This window comes from Erpetoichthys calabaricus, chromosome 6, assembly GCF_900747795.2.
Source record: "Erpetoichthys calabaricus chromosome 6, fErpCal1.3, whole genome shotgun sequence".
Classification (NCBI taxonomy): domain Eukaryota; kingdom Metazoa; phylum Chordata; class Cladistia; order Polypteriformes; family Polypteridae; genus Erpetoichthys; species Erpetoichthys calabaricus.
In genome coordinates this window covers 95583978-95608270 of record NC_041399.2, presented here as the reverse complement: position 1 = coordinate 95608270, position 24293 = coordinate 95583978, and the positions used below count along the sequence as shown (strand labels likewise).

The window sequence follows — 24293 nt, the reverse complement described above, 5'->3', positions numbered from 1 at the left end:
TGCCATCTCACCACAGGGCATGCACACACACACACACTAGGGACAATTTAGAATCACCAATGCACCTAACCTGCATGTCTTTGGACTGTGGGAGGAAACCGGAGTACCTGGAGGAAACCCATGCAGACACGGGGAGAACATGCAAACTCCATGCAGGGAGGACCCGGGAAGCAAACCCGGGTCTCCTAACTGCAAGGCAGCAGTGCTACCAATGCGCCACTGTGCCACCTGTTATTCCAGTCTGGAACCTTAAATAGACACCATAGTGTTTGCTACCCAGCTAGGGATCATGAGCAGTCACCAGTCAACTCAGAGTTCTTATGGCCTTCTCTCAGCACTTCATGGCCCCTTGCTCCCCCTTTTTAAATTGAGGGTTACTCCATGATTCCTGTGTTTTGACACAATATAGAACTTTATTCAGCTTCTTAGAACCAATTTCTCTTTTGCCCTGGTAACCTGCATGGTTTACACTTCCAGGGTACTATTCAAGTTTCACACCATGACACATGGAGGTTCTCTCTCTCTCTATTTCTGTCTGTCTTCCAGAGGTTTTCATTAGTGAAGCACCCATTCAGAGTACATGAGCTAAAATTTGCTTGTTAATTTAAGATTTTGTCATTTTTTTTTGTCTAGTTTCCGGCTGTGTAAGTTCACAAATAATTCATTTCATTATGAGGCATTTAGGGTATATTAACTTATGGTAATAGCAAAGCACATGAATATAATTCTTACTTAGTAACATGTAGGGTTTATTACCATACACACATGGATATGATCAGATCTACTCCCAGCTTCACCAAATCCAACATATTTTTTAAAAGTAGTTAATTTGTGGAAAAATATACAGAGATATATTCTTATTTTTGATAAGTGCACCACATTGTCATGGCTGATATCAATGCATCATTCTTCACAGTAATATTAATGTTTCATACTTCAAAGAATATATATTTTTGTTAAACAGATGTTTGTTTTCATAAAATATACATTTAAAATCATTTTACTGTAATAAACTGCCTTTTGTCATTATAGGCACAACTCCTATTAATAGTATATTTTAGCATATATGAGCTTTTTGCCTATGCTCTTTCTTTCTGTAATAATGCACCGATCTTCGTAAGCTTTAATTCCAGGTTTGTCTTGTTTGATAGGCTGTGCTGTGTCTATGAATAGAATGGGGCAGAGATGCCAATTGTGTATTCTCTGGCAAGCACCAGTCGAGTTGCATAGTGATGGGATGTGAGCACAGGTCGCACTGAAGGATGTCAAGCCTTCATGCCACCTTCCTGGAGTGTTTTTATGACAGTTTGGTCAGAAATATGCACAGCAGTAGCCAGCTGGAGGTCATTTTGTAGGGTTTTGGCAGTGCTCATCCATTTCCTCTTTGCACAAAGGAGCAGATACTGGCCCTGCTGCTGGGTTGATACTCTTCTATGGCCCTGTTCAGCTCTCCTTGTGTAGTGGCCTGTCTCCTGGTGTTTCCTCCATGCTCTTGAGACTGTGCTGGGAGACACAGCAGACCTTCTTGTGAAAGCACATAAGGATGTGCCATCCTGGAGAAGCTGGACTACGTGTGCAACCTGAATTGGCTGCAGGTACCGTCTCATGCTACCAGTAGTGACAAGGACACTAACAAAACACAAACCTAGAGAAGTATCAGTCAGGAAGTATAAGGATAGAGCAGTAGTCTGTACTTGTTGGGGGTATCTTGATGTTGCCTCAGGAGTGAGCTCTTTTCATTATCATTGGCACCAAAAAAAGGTGAAGTTGATTCACAATCGCTTATGCTTCCTAAGTGGACAGATTGATAACTCTGAAGCTTAATTGACTTGGTGTTAGACTGTGATGATTTAAATGATTAAATCCAACCCATTCTCATCTTGAAACTTAATATAAGAATAGCAGTTACTGAAGTTACTTAAAGCCAGCATGTATCTTTCAAAAACATAATAGAAAGTTATAACTATATAAGCGATCAGGTTTGTTAGTGAAATGTTAGTGTCATATTATGCCTGAGATGAGTAGTTCTACTACACAGATCCACTGTTTGTTTGCCATTAAAATAAGAGCAGGGTGTAATTTGCAAAAAGTAAAATTCTATCAGCTCAGCACTCAGGTCCCAATCCAGGTGGTTCATCGTGTGGTGGGTACATGCTCCCAACCTCTCTGTGGTAATTGTAGAAACTGTCATTAAATTTACCGCATAATGTTCACTGTTCACCTGTTGCATATTGACTGCTACTAATCATTTTTCGGCACAATCCATGTCTAATGGAATACAGGAAAAAACAATAAACAACTCCTTAAGACAAACATTTGGTTGTATCCAGTATCTGCAAAGTATTGTTGATCTATAGTCAAAAGAATTTCTCATTTTGTACGTGGAAATTAACCCAGATGTAGAAATAACATACAGTGCCCCTTTTAGGACATCCTTCTCTCTCTGGTAAAACTCCATCCTCCTTCCCGCCTCTTCCTAAATAGCATTCTCCTCCAACAACACTTCCATGTTCCCTGCAGCAAGACTCCTATCTTCCATCCTCCCTCAAAACAACGTTCGTCTTCTGGCAAAATTGTATCTACATTCCACTGTCCAACAAAGTGCCACCCCCCTTCATGCATCTGACCACTGCCAAAATCCATCTTCTCCCTCTTACCTTATACACAAACACAACAAAAGCACAATCTTGGCACTGCGGGAGGGGGTGTGGTATCCATCAACCATTTTTACATGGGTGAGAATACATTTTTTTCATTCGCTTTAAACATTTTTCTTTGAAACTCCTCCACACTGGAGCTGCTTTATGCCTTATGGTGCTTTGCTTATATAATGTTATTTGTAGTATGCATTGTTTTAATCTGCTTTTTGCACATCATATATGATTTAAAGTTTAAAATGATGACCTTTACTTTCTTGACTTTTAAAACATTGTTCATTTTCCTTTTCTAATCATTTAAAATTGAAGTAGAACATGGTGGAGGTTGACGCATTTTTCTACCTTTTTAATCATTTAGAAAAAACTATGCCCATATTTTAGGAAAGAAAATGAATGCCATATGCACGTTTTAAAATGTATCTAAGCAAATACCTACTGTAAGTGGGTATGCTTAATGTAGCATCTTATATAGTAAGCATAATTATTAACAGTACCCTTCACAATGTGCTGAAATATTTTGTTCATGAGACTAATAATAATAATAATTCATTACATTTATATAGCGCCTTTCTCAGTACTCAAAGCGCTATCCACACAGGGAGGAACCGGGAAGCAAACCCACAATCTTCCACAGTCTCCTTACTGCAAAGCAGCAGCACTACCACTGCGCCACCTGTGCGGAGAATGTTAAAGGAATTAAAGTTAATGGGTCCGTCCATTTTGTAAGCCAGTTGTTAAATTCATGATGATTGGAAAGTGACAAGTGCCACATTTTAAAAGAGCTCAAATGTGCAGGACCTTCAAAGAAAAAAAAGTTTAAAGTGGATGAACATGATTGGCTATCTAAAATTCTTTGTAAAAATGATTGGTGGATATGACACCATCTTCTAAAGACCCCAGCTTACGTTAATCACGTATTTATATCTGAGGCAGAAAGGATGAAAGAAACTTTGGTGGAGAGTGGATGACTGAATGAGACTCCAGTTTTGCCAGAGGATGATGGCCATTCTGAAAGAGGTAGGAAGGATTAAGTTTTGCCTCAGGAAGGATGGAGAAAGCGTTTTTCACATAAAACTTCCATCCATCCATTTTCTAACCTGCTGAATCCGAACACAGGGTCACGGGGGTCTGCTGGAGCCAATCCCAGCCAACACAGGGCACAAGGCAGGAAACAATCCTGGGCAGGGTGCCAACCCACCGCAGGACACACACAAACACACCACACACCAAGCACACACTAGGGCCAATTTAGAATCGCCAATCCACCTAACCTGCATGTCTTTGGACTGTGGGAGGAAACCGGAGCGCCCGGAGGAAACCCACGCAGACACGGGGAGAACATGCAAACTCCACGCAGGGAGGACCCGGGAAGCAAACCCAGGTCCCCAGATCACCCAACTGCGAGGCAGCAGCACTACCCACTGCGCCACCGTGCCGCCCACATAAAACTTATTTAAGATTTATTATTGACTCATAGTGAAATGTTTCTTCATTTCCATATGATTTACTTTTTTAATGCATTATATTACTACAAAGATAGGAGGGTACTGATTTCTGATACTTTGGTGGTAAAACCAGTATTTGGTTTTGGTTCTTTAGTTGCACTCTATTCTCTGTTCTGTATGTGTTTTGGACTTTGTGGTAGATGATGTTATTTGTGTGTGCTGCTGTATGTGTTTTAATGCTTTAGACATCATTGCCACATATTTGCATGGGAGTGCCTCACACAATATTGTGAGTATTATTGTTATTTGGGGGGAAAAAGACAAAAAAGTATTGTTTTCATGTAAAACAACTTCATTCTTTTTACAAAATGATGTCTATTTTGGTATTGTTTTTAGAACTAAGACTATTCATTGATTACGAATTTTAGAAAACAAGTTTGGGACATTTAGGTTTTGTATGTGTTCTTTTCTGAATGGCTGTCTCTCACCAGCTTGAAGCCATCTTGTTCCTCTCCAGAGGATATCTTGTCTGATTCTAGTAGCTGCCATTATATTTCCTGAGCAGTGGACTATTCTTTTTGTCTATTTTAGCCTTACACCTTTTTGCTTTTTGCCCCTTTGCCCACCCAGCAATATGGTGGCAGTCTCCTCTAACTTGCTGAAGTCTGTTTTGTGTATTTGTCTGACTATTGCTTCATGCCACCATCCAATTCCCAACTTGCTGTATTGTGGTCCTCTTTTCTATTTATTTATACAGCCAGCCAATCATTTACAAGCAGATATTACATCTCCTGTTTGTCTATGAATTCGATCAGATTTCAGTCAATTGGTAGGCACCTTGTTACAATCTATTTGTGCAGTTTGCTGATGTTCACCCACTCACTAAGGTCATAGCCTCTTATTCACTGTGGCACTGGTAATCATATAACTCAAACGCTGCTAAACTCAGTAATCCATTTCCCAGAACATACAATCTGAAGGTGCAACTTTAATCCAGTAGACAGGGATGTGTATTGACACAGGGTCTGATAATTTCCTTGTTTCATTAGGTGTTTTTTTGGGAGCCTTGGAGCACAAAGCAGAATATAATGTGTGGCAGATTTGGCACCCCAGCCAACGTAAAAAAAAACTCACACTACTCCAGTGTGGTACTGAGGTGTCACCCATTGCATAGCTGCTTTCAGGTCCCAATCCATGTGGTTCATCATGTGATGGGTACAGCAATGTGCTGTAAAATCAGCACATGCTCCCAGCCTCTCTCCTCTCTCCATCCATTGTCCAGATGTCCCCTTTCCCCAGCATATTCTCCAACTCCTCTGGGGGATACCAAGGCGTATGAAGGCCAGCCAAAAAATATAATCTCTCCAGTGTGTTCTGGGTCTGCCCTGAAGCCTCCTCCTGGTAGGTCAAGCCCGAAACACCTCCCTAGGAAGGCGTCCATAAAGCATTCCAATCAGATGCCCAAACCACCTCAATTGGCTCCTTTGGATGAGGAGGAGTAGCTCACCTTTCAAAGGAAGCTCATTTATGCCACTTGTATCCTCAATCTAATTCTTTCAGCCACTACCCAAAGCTCATAACCATGGGTGAGGACAGGAAGATAAATCGACCAGTAAATTAAGAGTCCACCTGTCCATCTCAGACTCTCTTCTTCCTTCACTTGTGAACAAGAACCCAAAATACTTACTCCTCCACTTGAAGCAGCACCTCATCCTCAACCTGGAGAGAACACTCCACCCTCTTTCTGCTGAGAACCATGAACTAAGACTTGGAGGTGCTGATTCTTATCCCTCATGCGTCAAACTAGTCCACTACACATCTAATGCCAGAGCCCAATTAAACCAACAGGATCACATAATCTGTAAAGTGCAGAGACCCAATCCTGAGATCATTGAATTGGACAGCCTCCACTCTGTAGACGATACAGTATACTACTCTATACTGTATAACTCTATAATTGTATATTACTCTAATATTATTAATACAGGAGGGAAAAATACTAGTGCTCTTTTATCCACAGTGAATAGGCTAATTACACCATCAGAAAATGTTGTTTACCATAGCTTTACTGTTAAGTAATGCTGTACATTTTTGGATTTCTTCAATTCAAGAATTGAAAAATCCACCAGCAACTTTCTACTTCTATCCCTGTACAAAATGACATACTTTCCACTATCACCCATATTCCTTTACCAATAACCTTGTTCTCAGAGTTCAGTTTACCAGATGAAAATGACATTTCAGAGCTTATAACAAAATCAGATTCGTCCACTTGCCAATTGCATCCAAAATCTACAAGCCTTGTGAGGTCCTGTTTGTCACATATTTCCCACATGATAACTACTATAATTAACTCCTCCCTTACTACTGGCAATCCAATCCCAGTCAACACAGGGCACAAAGCAGGAAACAAACAAGGCAGGGCACCAGCTCACCGCAAGGCGCACACCCACATCAAGCACACAATAGGGACAAATTTAGAATCGCCAATGCACCTAACCTGCATGTCTTTGGACTGTGGGAGGAAACCAGAGCACCCATAGAAAACCCAAGCAGACACGGGGAGAACATGCAAACTCCACGCAGGGAGGACCCGGGTCTCCTAACTGCGAGGCAGCAGCGCTACCCACTGCGCCACCATGCCGCCCTCTTCAGTCCCATCTTTCAAAAAATAACCTCTTCAAACCATTTTATATCTGGCTTACATCATCAACACAACACAGAATCCGCCCTCGTCAAAATGACAAAAGATCTTCTCCAGGCAGCTGACCTGATACATTTATCAATACTTGTACTTAATAATTCATTACATTTATATAGCGCTTTTCTCAGTACTCAAAGCGCTATCCACACAGGGAGGAACTGGGAAGCGAACCCACAATCTTCCACAGTCTCCTTACTGCAAAGTAGCAGCACTACCACTGCGCCACCTGTGAGGATTTCTTGATCTCAGTTTCACATTTGACACCATATCCTATTAGATACTTTAGAAACGTCTAGCTAGGTTTGGAGTCTGTGGCCTTGTCCATCAATGGTTTTCTTCCAACCTCACTGACAGGAGGAAGTTTTTTCAAGTGATTACTCAGGGAGTTCTGCAGGGCTCTATTTTGGGGCCATGTCTTTTTCTCATCTGGTTCTTCCCAGTACCCAATATCTTTTGACAACATGGCATTAAATTTCGCTGTTATGCCAATAACACACAACTTTATCCATCCACTAAATCTACTTCCGTTCTCCCTCCAAATACCCTCCAAGACAAAGTCATGGATGACTCACAATTTTCTCCAATTGAACAGTGATAAAACTGAAGTGCTCCTCATTGGTTCTAAATCTACACTCACTAAGGTTAACAGTTCTTCCACTTTAATTAACAACACTATCACAAACATCTCTTTCCAGGTTAACAGCCTGAGCATCATTCTATACAGTACACTCTATTTTTCGTCCCATATAATGTTTCTCAGACTGCCTTCTTACATCTGCGAAACATCTCTAGACTTTGTCCTGTTCTTACACAACATAGTACTGAAGTACTGGTTAATGCCATAGTCACCTGTAATGTATAGAGTACTGTAATTCTGTTCTATCTGACATCCCTGTAAAACGTATCCATTGCTTGCAACTCAAACAAAATTCTGCTGCTAGGATAATTACCTGCTCTAAGTCCCCTGAACATGTCACACCTATTCTCTTATCAGCTTCACTGGCTCCCTGTCTACTAGCGAATACACTACAAAATACTGTTCTTAACATTTAAAGCTCTCCACAAGCTTGCTCCTCCCTACCTCACTGATCTCCTACAGACTTATCCTCTCGCTCTCTCAGATCCTCATATGCAGCTTTACTTTCTGTACCACACATTAAATTCTGTTCAATGGGAGCTAGAGCATTTTCTCATAGTGCCCCTTGTGGTGGACAGCCGGAACACCCAGAGAGTGGAAGGACTGGGAAAGGAGCAGTATCTCTCCTGGAACATGAGAGGGCAGACACCCTGGTGGGTGTTGGGGCCACGGGAACAGAGCTTGGAAGTGCAACCCTTTGGGGGCCCATGGCCACTGCCAGTGGGCGCCTGGACATTTGCTAAGCCCTGGAATGCAGCACTTCCGCCACACCAGGAAGTGCTGCCGAAACAGGAACTAGGTACACCCGGAGTGCTTCCGGGTGCCCATGCAGCTCTTCCACCACACCAGGAAGTGCTGCAGGAAGGTCATCAGGGAGCAACCGGAGCACATCTGGGTGAACTATAAAAGGGGCCGACTCACTCCATTTGAGGAGCCTGAGTCAGGAGGTGGAGGACAGAGCTTGTAAGGAGAGGAGTGGAGGCAGCCGAAGAGAAATAAAAGAGAGAAGAAGAAAAGGGAATGAGCATTATTATTGGTGATTTGTGCACTGTGTGCTGTGCAGGAGAAGAACATTAATAAACGTGTGTGTGTTCTGGACATTGTGTGCCTCAGTGTCTGTCTGTAGCTGGGTTGATCTTCCACACCCTCGCCTCTGAAATTCTCTTCCCTCTCACATCCGTGGCTGGACTTAAAAACACATCTTTTCAAACTGGCATACCAACTATTTTTTTACCACTGTTATAGCCAGCTATCTTTGATGTTTATTACAACATTTGTACCATTATTGCTATTTTATTTTATTGCTCTATTTGTTTTTATCTTTATTACTGTGTTTAATTCTTTGTAAGGTGACCTTGAGAGCTAAGAAAGGTGTCCTATTAAATAAAATGCATTATTATTATTACTATTATTATTGTTATTATTACTCCTTGGCTGTGCATAGAAATTCTGTCCATAAAAAAATATGAACAAATTTGGTGACAAAGGGCAGCTTTGGTGGACTCAAACACTCACAGGGATGAGTCTGACTTACCGTTGACAATAAGAACCAAACGTATACTTCTGTTGTGTGCAGATTGAAGAGCATGTAACACAGCCTGATAATAGCCTACCTGCAAATATATTGTTCATTCATCATCTCATCCATTCTCAAACCATTTAATACATTTTAGGATCCCGCTGAACTAGCATGGAGCACAAAGCTTAGTCCTTTGCAGTGTACATGCAAGTGCACACCCTGTAATGGACTGGACTTTGTTCTTCCAATTGTATCTAGATTGCCAGAAAGTGTGATGTATAAGAACTAAGAGGAAATGAAGTACAGAAGAGAGAAACAATAATGATGTCTGAATACAGACTAGTGTCAAAAGACCAGAGAAGCTATAAAGTTTGTCAAACCCAAAGTTCAAAATCAAAATTGTGGTCAACAATAACAAGTTCTAAATAAAAACCTAAACACAATCTTCTCCTCTAACACTACAAAAGCCTAAAAAATGATGATTACTGTTTTAAATTAAACGGTCAGATATCAGAAGCTGAGTGCCACCATCTTATATAGAGTGATGACTCAATACATCATAATGACCCATAATCCACTATGGACACAAAAGTCAACAAGAAAAATGGTTTTCCCAGGATAATGCTAAAAAAAATAAAAGTTTGAAACAATAGGTACAATAATACACTCTTTAAGATCCATAGCTCAGATCATAACAGGATGTGTTGGGGTCAAGGCATATGGGCAAGAGAAAATAAGGTTGGGATTGTGAGAGAGAAATATGGGAAGAGTGAAGTGGAATGCTTTAAAAAGTATGCATGTTGGCAAGCCATTCCACCCCATAAATGAAGGCGAAACCAATTTAGTTGGACCAAAAGGCTACAGAATTTTATTTTCTGCCCTTTCTTTTTCTATTTACTTATTTAATGGGATGCTTGAACTTGAAAGGCAGCTGCACACACAGATAGCTCAGATATAAGATACACTGCAGTCAGGTGAGCAGCCTGTTGTGCAGACACAATAACAGGTCGAGTGAACTTATACTACAGTATATGTTCCACAGCTTCATTTACTTGTAAATTTTAGTTATATCTTACTTCAAACTGCAAGGCTCTATTATCTTGATAGGCATATTAATTGAAGTAAGCAAAAAAGTAATCTCTTTTACACTGACTTTAATGTGCCTTTTCAAATCATTATTTGTAATAATAATAGACACGTTTTATAAGAATTATTTTATCAGAAGGGTGGCACGTTGGCGCAGTGGGTAGCGCTGCTGCCTTGCAGTTAGGAGACCCGGATTCTCTTCCCGGGTCCTGCATGAGTTTGCATGTTCTCCCCGTGTCAGTGTGGGTTTCCTCCGAGTACTCCAGTTTCCTCCCACAGTCCAAAGTCATGCAGGTTAGGTGCATTGACGATTCTCAATTGTCCCTAGTGTGTGCTTGGTGTGTGTGTGTGGGCGCCCTGCGGAGGGATGGTGTCCTGCCTGGAGTTTGTTTCCTGCCTTGTGCCCTGTGTTGGCTGAGATTGGCTCCAGCAGACCCCTGTGACCCTGTAGTTAGGATATAGCGGGTTGGATAATGGATGGATGGATTTTATCAGGATGTGATATTTTGAGATGTTAGTTTACTTATTTATTGTTATACCAGGCACATTCATTTACATTAAAGTATGTATACTGAGCTATGTGTGAGTGCATTTTAATAAGATGAATAGTGTTTTATTTATTCTATGCTACCCCACAGTGTTGTTATATCTGCCTAAGGTAATTACCTTGGTTATCTGCTAGAAGAAAGAAGACATTTCAAGAATAGTTGATGTATGTTTCACACCTTTAATGTGAAGTGATCCTGCATTTTAAATTAAATGTTTGTGTAAAAAATATAAAATTAAACATATATTATGTCCTGAAAGATGTATAATGTTTTGTTTTCCAAAATGTATTCGTTTTCATATGGACTTCATAAGGTAGTGTAAAAACTTCTGAGTAATTAATTGTTTACTTTAAAGTTGAAGTATTTCATTTTATGTTATTCTAGTTCATGCCTAATGTTTATACTTTTATACCTGTGTTAAACAAACAGATTCAGCTTCCTTCTTGGCACAAAATCGAACGATTTTAGGTTACAGCATACCTTCTCTTTGTTACTTTATTGTGGAAAGTGTGGAAAGGGCAGCTGAACAATTTCATTATTCCTATCCAGAATATGAGAAAGTATTTGTGTTATTATTATATAAAATAGTTTATTACTATCTATTTTAACTGAAACAATCTTTATAGCAGTCTATAATTTGATTACTTGAGTTTTTTCCCCACTTTTTTAATGGTGGCAATGTTACATCTCTATTGGTTCAAAGGCACAAGCTTAAAGTTAAGAGACCCAAAGGTAAATGATTTTTGTAGCTGTCTGTGTTTATAATTGTTTACGGTTTACTTCAAATCAAAAACAGGACAAATACATAACTGTTGTCCTGTTTAACCTTTTTGATAAACAACTGAAATGCAACATTTCTCTTTATTTAACTGTTGTTTTGCTTATTTTAAAACACTTGCTGTCAACAGATGCCTTTTATTATTATCATTTTATTAAACAAATCCATCCACTCTGGCAGTTGAATGGCTGGTGCTGGCACTTTAACAATCCAACATCCTGGGTTTCAATCCTGCACCTATATATTGTCAGCGAGGAGTAGGTAGGTTTTTGACTTTCCTCTAACATCTCAAAGTAATTAAGGTTACCTGGCAAACATAACTTCACCCTATGTATGTTTGAGAGTCTGCAGGAGAGGATCCTGTGATGGACTGGCACACGTTTCAGGGTCTACCTGTCATCCTGAAATGGATTAAGTAATTCATCCATCCATTTTCCAACCCACTGAATCCGAACACAGGGTCACGGGGGTCTGCTGGAGTCAATCCCAGCCAACACAGGGCACAAGGCAGGAACCAATCCTGGGCAGGGTGCCAACCCACCGCAGGACACACACTAACACACCCACACACCAAGCACACACTAGGGCCAATTTAGAATCGCCAATGCACCTAACCTGCATGTCTTTGGACTGTGGGTGGAAACCGGAGCGCCCGGAGGAAACCCACGCAGACACGGGGAGAACATGCAAACTCCACGCAGGGAGGACCCACGAAGCGAACCCAGGTCCCCAGATCACCCAACTGCGAGGCAGCAGCGCTACCCACTGCGCCACCGTGCCGCCCTGGATTAAGTAATGTTTCATAGATTTATGTTATTGCATCTGAAACTGCATTTCTTAGATTTTCCAAAATTTTACATCTAATTAGATGGAAAACGTTCTAAGGTTGAGGATGACAAATAGTAATGAGGGAAGCAGCCAAGTTTCAACTCGGATACAGTTTTATGAATCAGACACTAAAATTAATTTCACAGGGCAACTCACTAAAAAGAGTTTTGCCAATGTCTTGCTGTTTTGTGGTGGGTGAAAAATAATAATATTGCTCATTTGCACCTCCGTGTTTACTTGTGTTTTCTTCTGCAGATGTAGAGTTGCAGTTGGTTTTTTTTGTAATGTGAAATGCTGCAGATTTTCAAATGAAGACACAACAAAATGCTCCATTGTGCACATTACTGTGTTTTCTCCATAGGAAAATGTCAGTATGTGGGAAATGTAATGCAATTTATTTTGCCAATTATTTTGGGAAGCAAAACACAGAAATTTGCTGTCAATTAAGTTTTGTGTGAATCATTTTCAGTCATTACCAATGACAAGTAACAAAATAAGTTTCACAGTCTATTTAACTTTGTTTTCAAGCTTTTAGGAGAAATACAATGGAAACAACAGAAAGTGAAAATTTTGTAACGCATAAACATTGGCATGTTCTCTTTTCCAGTCCTAGCCTTCTCCATGTTACTTTTGAATACATTACCTCAATATTATATTTTGCTATACACAGTGCTTTGTTCTATGCTTACTGCATTTACTGCGGTCAGAAAACTTCCATCCATCCATTTTCCAACCCGTTGAATCTGAACACAGGGTCACGGGGGTCTGCTGGAGCCAATCCCAGCCAACACAGGGCACAAGGCAGGAACCAATCCCAGGCAGGGTGCCAACCCACCGCAGGACACACACAAACACACCCACACACCAAGCACACACTAGGGCCAATTTAGAATCGCCAATCCACCTAACCTGCATGTTTTTGGACTGTGGGAGGAAACCGGAACGCCCGGAGGAAACCCACGCAGACACGGGGAGAACATGCAAACTCCACGCAGGGAGAACCCGGGAAGCGAACCCAGGTCCCCAGATCTCCCAACTGCGAGGCAGCAGCGCTACCCACTGCGCCACCGTGCCACCGTGCCGCCCTCAGAAAACTTTATTTCCTTATATCATGTCATCCACAAACTAACTAACTGAATCTATTTCACTGGTACATCATGATTATATCACAGTGACAGTCAATTTATATATTAGTTTGGAGGTGAACTTTAAACAAGTTATCAACAATAACAGTTTTTGTAATCTGTTTAACTATATGATCTAAAGTCAAACATTTATATCAGAAATTATAAAATACATATGTGTATGTAGCAGAGTTAAAAATGTTAAGATTTGCATTGGATGTGACATGGATGGACAGGATTAGAAATTAGTACATCAGAGGGTCAGCTCAAGTTGGACGGTTGGGAGACAAAGTCAGAGAGGTGAGATTGTGTTGGTTTGGACATGTGCAGAGCAGAGATGCTGGGTATATTGGGAGAAGGATGCTAAGGATAGAGCTGCCAGGGAAGAGGAAAAGAGGAAGGCCTAAGAGAAGGTTTATGGATGTGGTGAAAGAGGACATGCAGGTGATGGGTGTAACAGAACAAGATGCAGAGGACAGAAAGATATGGAAGAAGATGATCCGCTGTGGCAACCCCTAACGGGAGAAGCCAAAAGAAGAAGAAGACATATGTGTATGTAGTATGAGTATTTAGCTTATTAAGAATATTTAGCTTATTAAGGCTCTTACAGCATCTACTGCTTACTCTACTTGATAAAATAAAACATTAAAAAGTAAAACATCTTAAAGTGTGAAATTGTTTTCACTTACTGACATATACAGTATAAGTTCTCACTTCATTGCTGAAAATATTAAAATATGTCCACTGAACAAGTGAATGCTAAAATATTTACAAAATGCAAAATGTGCAAGTCCTATTTACTGTTAATTAAAGCATTCATTATTTAAGTCATAGCATATTATAACATGTCACTAATTACAAAATATGCTATTGTGCACTGACCTTTTTTTTTGTTTTGTTTGTTAATTTTTGTTTTAGTTACATTCGGATCAAGACAGAGGAGATGGGAGTGTTAAATATGTACTCTCCGGAGATGGAGCTGGGTCTTTGTTTCTAATTGATGAGAATTCAGGTGATATTCATGCAACAAAAAAATTAGACAGAGAAGAAAAAACCTTCTACACGCTACGTGCCCAGGCTGTAAACAAGCTTACAGGCAAACCTGTGGAACCTGAATCTGAATTCATCATTAAAATCCATGACATCAATGATAATGAGCCAAAGTTTACAAAGGACACCTATGTAGCTAGTGTTCCTGAAATGTCTGATGTAGGTAAGTAAATCCCTCTAATGCAGTAAAATGTCTACCTCCGTTAATGTTGCACTGGGAAATCCAAACTGATTTGGAGTAGGAAATGTTTTAAATGAGATGGCAGTTACAAGTCCAGGCTGTTAAGACATCAAAATCTTTTGAGAAAGCATGAAATTGTGAAATTCAATATAAATAAATACATACTCCTCTCTTGTATATGTAATACTTGCATCTTTTATTATTTTGGCAAAAGACACCTTTCCCTGCTCCCATTACATCACCAGTCCTGAATGATCTTATTACTTCCAGACTTCGGTAAATTATGTAAAATACTATAACCAATAATGGTGTGTTGAAGGATTTAGTTTGTGATTAACAATATTTTGTAATGTTTGCTATTAACAATATTTTATGGAGGACATGCAGTAGAATTTTCTGTCTAGGACTAATAGGAAAAGAATTAGGAACAATAATATGCAGTCTATTTGTGAATATTGTCTTCAAACACAAAGTGACTCTTCTTAGCACACTTTATTAATTCCGCTGCTTGGTTCTGTGCCATAAGCATTTGACAAAAATCAGTTTCAGTTTTGCAATAAATTTCTTTGCTTGTAATTTTGACAGATGCACTATAAGTGTAAGGGTGACCAATGAATTCAAAAATGTGAATGGTAAAAATGTAATTTTGATTAAAAAAGGCAATGAAACGCAATAATTTATTTAATAAAGCCAAAATGGAAATGAAAAATGTAATAATTTGCATAGCTGAACTGTTATTTTATGAAAATTGGTATTGTAGATGTTCTTGATATGTTATAAAATTTAAAATCAATTTCAGTAAGTAAAATAGACATAGTAAAGCAGACATGTTGATACAGACATATTATAAAGCTTTATTTCATAAATGACTGATGTGTGCGTTTTAAATAAAGTTGGTTTTGCAGAAGTAAATAAAGCCATCTATATATATAAAATCCCTGTGTGCGTCCAGGTGTCCGTGTGTGGGTGTCTTCTGGTGAAGTGCGCATGCGCATGCGCGGGGCACGGTGCGATGCGCGCTATTACTGTCAGAGAAAGTTAGAGGCGTTTTACGGAAATACAAACCAGTATTACTGCGAGAGGAAATTAAAGGTACACAATACAGTGACGCATTTTACAGCCACATACAAGCGAGTATTACTGTCAGAGGAGATTAAAGGCATATTACCGACGCGCACGCCTGTATTACCGCCAGAGAAAATTAAAGCTATATTACGGACGTACAAGCCAGTATCCTTTAATAAGAGCGCACACAGGCATCCTTCAATAAGAGCGCGCACAAAAAGGCAAGCCTCAAAAGGGCAACCTCAATTGGGCGCAGCAAATAAAGGTGCGCGTAAATAAAGATCTGCACCTTTGTTGCTCTTCACATATTCCAGAGCCATTTGAACTAAATTATCTACGAACGCCTTTATTCGCCGCCCTCAATTGAGGTCGCCCTTTTGAAGCTCGCCTTTTTGTGCGCGCCCTTATTGAATAGAGCCATACAAGTCAGTATTACTGTCACAGAAAATTAAAAACACACAATACACGGCGGCAGCCCACGAAGAACGGTCAGCTCAACAAGTAAACATCAACAAAAGAAAGGCTGAAAGAAAGAAAAATACGACCAACAAAAAGAATGAGGTCAAAGTCCCTTGCCATTTAATATAGACTGTTCCTACTAATGTTTATGCACTACTGTTCTAGCGCCCGTTATTGTAACGGGCTAAATGACTAGTTTTGTTAATAACGTGTGCTTATGGGCTATAGTCCCTGAATATCTGTATTGACATTAGAAGGACTAAGTGGATTATGTTATACACAAAATATGCTCTAATATTCTTCCATACATATGAGTATTTCTGAGCACCATTTGCCTTTGGCTCAAATGTCTATATGAGAAAAGCATCAACACCGGTTTAGACCATTTATTCAACCTAACACATTTAAAAACTGCACAATATACAGTCAGTGGCCACTTTATTAAGTTCATATATCTTTTACTGGCTAGGACTAAATTTTGCCCGTAGCACTGCCTGGATTCTTTCAGGCAAGGATTCTGTAAGGTGTTAAACACATTTCTTTGGGATTTTGGCCCTTGCTCATTCAATATCACCATGAGTTCTTGGCCAAATGATGTTGCTGAGAACCTCATATTAGAGTTCTGCACAGAACTGATTTTTAAATCCCACTTCTAACTGTTCCTGTCATATTTTCATCTTGCATCCTGTTTGCACTCATTCCTTCCTGCTTTCTCCCAGGCCCACAAAAGATTCCATTTACCTCATAACTGGATTTACCTTTTACATTAAAAGGCCTAAGTGGATTCTTAAAACAGCAGAATCTACAAGGAGTCCTCCCATTCCACCATACTAAATAAAGTTCGTTCTATCTATCTATCTATCTATCTATCTATCTATCTATCTATCTATCTATCTATCTATCTATCTATCTATCTATCTATCTATCTATCTATCTATCTATCTATCTATCTATCTATCTATCACAGGTCATCTAACAAAATTTCATAGGAGCATTTTTTCCCAACCCTCCTTTAATTTCTATCAGTTGCCCACCTCTTGCCAGTCTAAAATTCTTATTTACTACATTTCTTGTAGGAAGTATCCAGCCATCTACATAGGTGAAACAGGGAGCTGTCTAATAAACCTTTTCAGGGAGCATGTTTAGCGACTAGATTAAAGACCTTACTATGTCAATTGCAGAAATCTTCACATCCCTTGATGATAGCCATATGGATCTCTTTGACTATGCTCTTTCACAGGGCTTCAAAAACACTTTCTAAAGAAAAACATTTTAATCTCTCCTTTAATCTTCTCTCATGGCCGCGTTTTCACACCTAATCACTGTCACCTTTTCTCCTTTCATCTGCCTTGGCTTTACTCCTTCTTTGCCTCTATGTACAGTATGTTACATTCTTTTTTCTTTTCCAGTGCACACCTCATTTGATTTGATTTGATTGGCTATTGTTTATTAATCCCCAAGAGGGAATTGTCTTGAGGGTTATTCAGCCAGAACACGGTGTCTTTAATCTTCTTTCCTTTAACATTATGGGAATACAGTATATGTTTATTTTTAAAGAATTTACTCAGAAGTTCATCTATGCTATGATCACCTGCTCATGACCACAGGAATAAAGCCTACCCACCAGCACCCATTCACTACTCTTAAATTTTAGTCCCAAAAAACAGACTTGTGTACAACAGGATTTATATGGAAACACAGACCTCTACCACACATTCTACCTAAATCCAAAGGTGCTTTAATTAGTTGAGATCTTGGGACTGTGCAGGCCACTGGGGTAAACTGAAGTCAATATCATATATTGACTGCAGAACCATTTTAGGATGATGTGTGTTTTGTGACATGGCACACTATCATCCTGAGAAAATCAGTTTATAAACGGTTAGACTGCGGCCATAATGGGACACATATAGTGGGAGCCAATACTTAGATATGTTGTGGCTTTCACATGATGCTTACCTTTTATTAGGATACCTAAGGTGTTTTAAGAAATAAACTCCAACACAACTACACTTTTGCCAACATACAGTAATTCAAGACAGATTTACTTTACCATATGCTTGTTGCAGCCGAAATCAAGATTTTTCACACCACATGACATAATTTTCCAATTTTTAATCATTCATATTTAATGATTATGTGAACTCTGTAGCCTTACCCATGTTTTCTTCACTGATACAGTAAGTGTGGACCATCTCCTTCTGAAGTTCATCCCCTTCAAGGTCTGATGCATTGCTTCAAGCAAGATGTGCTTCTGCACATCATTTATTGAGTTCTGTGCCTTTTCTGTTAGCTTGTTCAACTATAGCCATTCTCTTCTCACCTCAAGGTATTTTCACCTAAATAACTGACACTGTCACACCATTTTCAAAAAACTGTAGAAACTGTAGTGTGTAAAAACTCCAGGATAAGAGTTGTTTTTCAAGATCCTGAATCCATCACATTAGGTACCGACAATTATACTATGGTTACTTAGATCATACAACATGTTCAATCTAATTATCATTCAAACAACTAGCCTCTTGATCATTTCTGCATGCTACTGTATATACAGTATTTATCGAGTTGCAGGTTAATAACTGGCTGGTTGGAAGAGCCAGCTGTTTCTGTTAAAGAGAAGGTTTATTTAATAAAGTGGCCACTAAGCATAAACTTAATCTATACATTGTAGAAAATGTTCTTATTATTCATATTACAAATGATGTATCCATCCATCCATTTTCCAACCCGCTGAATCCGAACACAGGGTCACGGGGGTCTGCTGGAGCCAATCCCAGCCAACACAGGGCACAAGGCAGAAACCAATCCCGGGCAGGGTGCCAACCCACCGCAAGCACACACTAGGGCCAATTAAGAATCGCCAATCCACCTAACCTGCATGTCTTTGGGAGGAAACCCATGCAGACACGGGGAGAACATGCAAACTCCACGCAGGGAGGACCCAGGAAGCGAACCCAGGTCCCCAGGTCTCCCAACTGCGAGGCAGCAGCGCTACCCACTGTGCCACCATGCCGCCCAAATGATGTATAATATTGGGTAATAAATCTTTAATCATTAATTTTCCAAACAAGGTTATGCTATTACAAGGTCAAAGAAAAGAAGATTCTATTGAGGCTGTATCATGTGAAAGGCAGGAACTCATACTCAACTATGCAACTGTCTATCACAGAACACACTCACAAATCTACTGTAGGTCAATTTAGAGAGATTAATAAGAATTTCTATTAGTATTGAACAAGAAAGTTAAAGTTTCCAGAAAAACCTATGTAAACAGGGACTAATCATTTAAACTCCAGACAGGTAGTGAAAGGACTTATCAGATTCTGCTTGTGTTTACAAGTTCTCATGCGTTTCTAAATACACAGTTGCTGTTGCCGTGTCAATTTTACACATGCACCTGACTATTTAAAAGTAGATATATTCTTTTATGAAAATGGAACTGGCTTCATTTCTAAATTTTAATTTTACATAAACAAAATACTCACAAGATTTAAAAGTTATTGTTTAAAAATGTCAGTTTTGTAGAAACATTGATTTCTTGACTTTAATTCCTGCTTTGCCGCTTAAAAAACGTTTGTTCAATGGATCAATTAATAACTTTTTGGATTGGGAAAAGGCGTAAGGTGACAGCAGCTGATCTGGTAACCACTATCACCTGGCACAGGTAATGACATGATTGTTGTTACAATGATTAGAACAGGCAAAATGAAAAACTGAGGGTTCAACCAGTTACCTTACCAACCCACCAGCAATTACATTCATCAACTTTTGTAAGTCCTCTACCAATACCAATACTGCCTCAAAATAAATGAATCATAGGTTGACCCGGCCACCAGGTCACATGGTTTGTCAGTCTCATCTCGGCATTACAGAGAACTTTAATCCAATAAAAAAGAGAACGTTAATAGAATATTACTATTTACAGTTAACAACAGCAGGCTTCATTCCTGCTAGGTTCCCTTATTGAATATCAGTGCAGTTAATTGACACAAATACATTAGGAAAAGTGGATAATCTTGCTGATTGCCTTCTCATGTTGGCAATTTTTATGTTGCCACAAACATGTTAATTTTGTGTAAATAGAGCTACACCATATAGAAATTGAATGTTGTACCTTGTCAATCAGTTAAGTGCTTTCAGCACAGCAGGTAAAATAGAGCTGAAGCTTGGCTGAGATACACCTTACTTGTCAGTCAGTTCTCTAAGAAGTAAGAACAGTTAAACAATATAAATTAATGAAAAAGCAAAATGGTTCCTTGGTGCAAATACGCAGTATTTATCCTCTTAAAACGGAAATAAAATGTCTGTATACCTATATATTGTATTCATCACTTTTGAAGTTGAATAAGTTTGTCTTGTCAACACAAACTACAATAATGGCTTGGTGAATTGTGCACATGAGTTGTCATTTAGTTGGTTTGGCTGCATTGCCCTGCTTTATCAAGGGTGTCTTCATTTCCCAATTTCTCCAAAATGTTGCATATGAATGGTTCAGAGTTGCCGTAAATTTATGCAAGTTCTCCCTTTAAATTTTAAAAACTAGCAGCAAGATTTTAAAATCAATTTGAAAACTGACAGGCAGCCAGTGTAAAGAAGCTAAAATAGGAGAAAAAGAGTCATTCTTTCTTGCCCCAACCAGAAAGTGAGCAGCAGCATTTTGGACCAACTGTAACCTGCGTATCAAGGATTTGCTAATCCCAGAATACAGTGAGTTGCAGTAATTGAGGCGAGAAAAAATAAACGCATGAGTAGCTTTCTCAAGATCCCTAGAACATAAAAAAGGCTTTATCTTACCTAATAGACGAAGTTGGAAAAAGCAACTCTTGACTACAGAATTTACTTGTTTCTCAAAAGAGAGGTTACTGTCAAAGGTAACACCAAGATTGCGGACTTGAAGTTTGGAAAAGACGGAGAAAGTGCCAAGAAGTCCAAGACCAATTTGGGCTTTAGCTGATGGACCCACTATAAGCACCTCAGTTTTTTTTTGATTTAGATCAAGAAAATTATTAGCCATCCAGGATCTTAGTTCAGACAGACAGTTGTGGAGTTGATTTGTTGTAGAGTTGCAGACAGGAATATAAACCTGAGTATCATCAGCATAGCAGTGAAAAGAAATGTAAAATTTCCTAAAAATCGATCCAATAGGGTGAAGGTATATGGAGAATAAAATAGGACCCAAAATGGATCCCTGAGGAACACCATATTTAAGAGGAGCAGTAGATGAAGAAGAGGAATTAAAAGTCACTGAAAAGTGTCTACCAGTTAAATATCAGTTAAGAGCAGTCCCTTTAAGCCCAACAAGATGTTCAAGCCGCAACAACAATATCTCATGGTCAATAGTGTCAAAGGCAGCGGACAGGTCAAGGAGGAGAAGGACTGCCGCATCACCAGAGTCAGTAATAAGAGAGATGTCGTTGAACACTTTCAGGAGTGCCGTTTCAACACTATGATAACGCCTAAAGCCAGATTGGTAGATCTCAAATAAATTATTGGAGTTAAGGTGATCAACCAATTGATTATAAATAATTCTTTCTAGAATTTTAGCCAGAAATGACAGTTGGGAAATTGGACAAAAATTGGCTAAAACTCCAGGATCTAATTCTGCCTTTTTTAGACGGAGACGGACTGCAGCAAGTTTAAAAAATGAGGGCACAACTCCCGAACTAATAGAATCATTGATAATGGCTAATAAGGGTGGGCCCAACACATCAAAGGCTTCCACTAAGAGACGTGGTGGTACAATATCCAGAGGACTGGGGGCTGGTTCAAGGGTGTCAATAGTTCTTTTTAGCTGTGAAAGTGAGACTAGATCAAAGGATTCTAAGACAATGTCATGATTAACAGTAGAAAGTTCATAGCCCGTTTGAACAATGCCACGGTGGATAGTATCGATTTTGCTGAAAAAGAATGATAGAAACTGGTCACATGAATGAACAGAACTATTTGATCCTATCGCAGAGTGGGGGTGATTGGCCGCATTAATTGAATTAAATAAGACCCTAGGAACTGCTGCAATGTTACAGAGAGAGAGGGCTCGCGTGCTTCTGAGAGACAGAAGGGGAGGGGGCTCGCGTGCTGCTGAGAGAGAGAGAGAGCCCGCGCATGCAGCTGAGCAGGGAGCATGGATGTTTGTGTCAGTGTTATTCAATGTTTTTACTATTACACTGTGCATTCTATGGTGTAATTAACTATATTTGTGCTTAAAAATCTTAAAAAATATATATTTACATACAGTTTGTACGGTCTGGAACGGATTAATTGTATTTACATACAATCCTATGGGGGAAATTGCTTCGGTTCACGACCAAATCAGTTTACAACCAGAGGTTTGGAATGAATTATTGTCGTGAACCGAGGTTCCACTGTATATTGAGTCTAGAAAACATGATCAGCAAGTCTTTGATAGGCTGCAACAAAATGATGAAAGAACGGGCGCATTTTTTTCTCACAAGCTGGGTGGGTGGGTGTTAGTTAGTTAATTAGTTACTCGAAGGATTTCAAGATTTAATATGCACAAGCAGTAACACTGCAAAAGCAGCCCAAACCAGAAAAGACGGCTGGCAAAAAGTGGCCGACAAATTAAACGCGTGTGCATTGTACTTACTGAAAGCAGCGTTACGGATTTTGCAAATGTTCATTTTTTCCCTCTGCTTAAAAAACATTTAAAAAGCGGGTTGGTATGCAGCATGTAAAACAGTTTGTCGCGGATAATTTGCCTTTTACTTTAAAACGAAGACAATTTCCTGTTAGATTTGCCTTTGCGATGACAATTAATAAGGCACAGGGCCAAACTTTCAAAAAGATGTGCATGTATCTGCCAAAACCAGTTTTCAGACACAGACAGTTGTATGTTGCTCTCTCCAGAGTTCCATCTTTTCATTCACTTACTAGTATGCCTGCAGGAACACGTGCAGTGAGCGAGCGAGAGACACACACACACATACAGGCACGCGCGAGAGAGAGAAAGCGCTGGACGAATAAGAATACTTCATTACATTGATATACCGGTGTTTTCAATATTCAAAGCGCTATCCACACAGGGAGAAACCGGGAAGCCAACCCAAAATCTTCCACAGTCTCCTTACTGCAAAGCAGCAACACTACCACTGCGCTACAAGGCAGTTAAAGAATGCACCGGCCTCGATTTTGTTTTCACTTCTGTTTACAGCGATCGGATCGTAGCGTGCATTATTGCAATGTTACTTTTCTTGGTGGCTTATTACATTACGGATGTTTCACATGTTAATTTTTTTCCCTGTGCTTAAAAGACATTTAAAAAGTGTTTCTCAACTGTGACTCCGGAACAACTCAGTACGCAAGCTATATTAAGCGTCAACAACGAAGACTCGCTACACCTTAATGAACAAGTGCTGAAACTTATCCCTACCAACGAAGTAACTTTCACCAGCGTGGCCTCCATCGTCACAGACGATCCCGCTTTCAGTCACGGACAATTGTATGTTGCTCTCTCCAGAGGTCCATCTTTTCATTCACTCACAGTGGTATCCACAAACCCACCCCATTTGGACAGCTGTGTCGTTCAGGAAGTGTTCACCCATCAATACATAATTATGCGGCGTATGCTATGCCTCAGGTTGGCTAGTACTTATTAAAACACTCCAAATACAAACTTGATCTTCCTCTACTGGATTTCTTCTGCTCACTGCCCTTTATAGCAAGAAAGAGAATCAAGTAGCAGTAATGTCAGGGTGGCCCAACCAACAAAGGACAAGATATGCAAGAATACTTAAAAAGAGTACACATTACAGAATCACAAATGAAACTAATGGAAATAACATGAAGAAATAAAAAAATAATTCACATTTAACAAAAAAGAAAAAGAGATAAATTCAAGCCATTGAAAAGACCCAGGCTGTAATATAACAGAGTTTTGGACCAAAAAGATTGTGGTGGTCTATTTCTTTCACTTATCAGTACTGTTCATTTGTTAAAGTAGTTTCAGTTAACATTGTTCTGTCCAGTTATTATTTAGTAGATACGGTTAATGTATTATTGTTTTTGTTAATGTTTAAGAATATTTAGGCACTGTCTTTTTAAATGTCATTGAGTTTCCAGTCCTTTTGGAGGTGGGACTCCAAGAGGCAGGACCACCCTTTCCATCACTGCTAAGGACTACTCCTAGCCCATAAAAGAAGGCTGGGCAGCGAGTCCTGTGTGGTTCATTGAGTGTATTTTGGAGTAGTTTTCAGAA

The 24293-nt window shown here is 39.5% G+C and overlaps 1 protein-coding gene across 1 annotated transcript in view; it reads left to right on the top strand.

Moving 5' to 3' along the window:
• LOC114653471 (cadherin-6-like) overlaps positions 1–24293 on the top strand; it is a 342207-nt gene that overhangs the window by 185438 nt on the left and 132476 nt on the right. The window contains exon 3 of the mRNA XM_028803817.2: positions 14245–14539. Within this exon, the coding sequence (XP_028659650.1) occupies positions 14245–14539 (295 nt within the window). The remainder of the gene's footprint in view (positions 1–14244; positions 14540–24293) is intronic.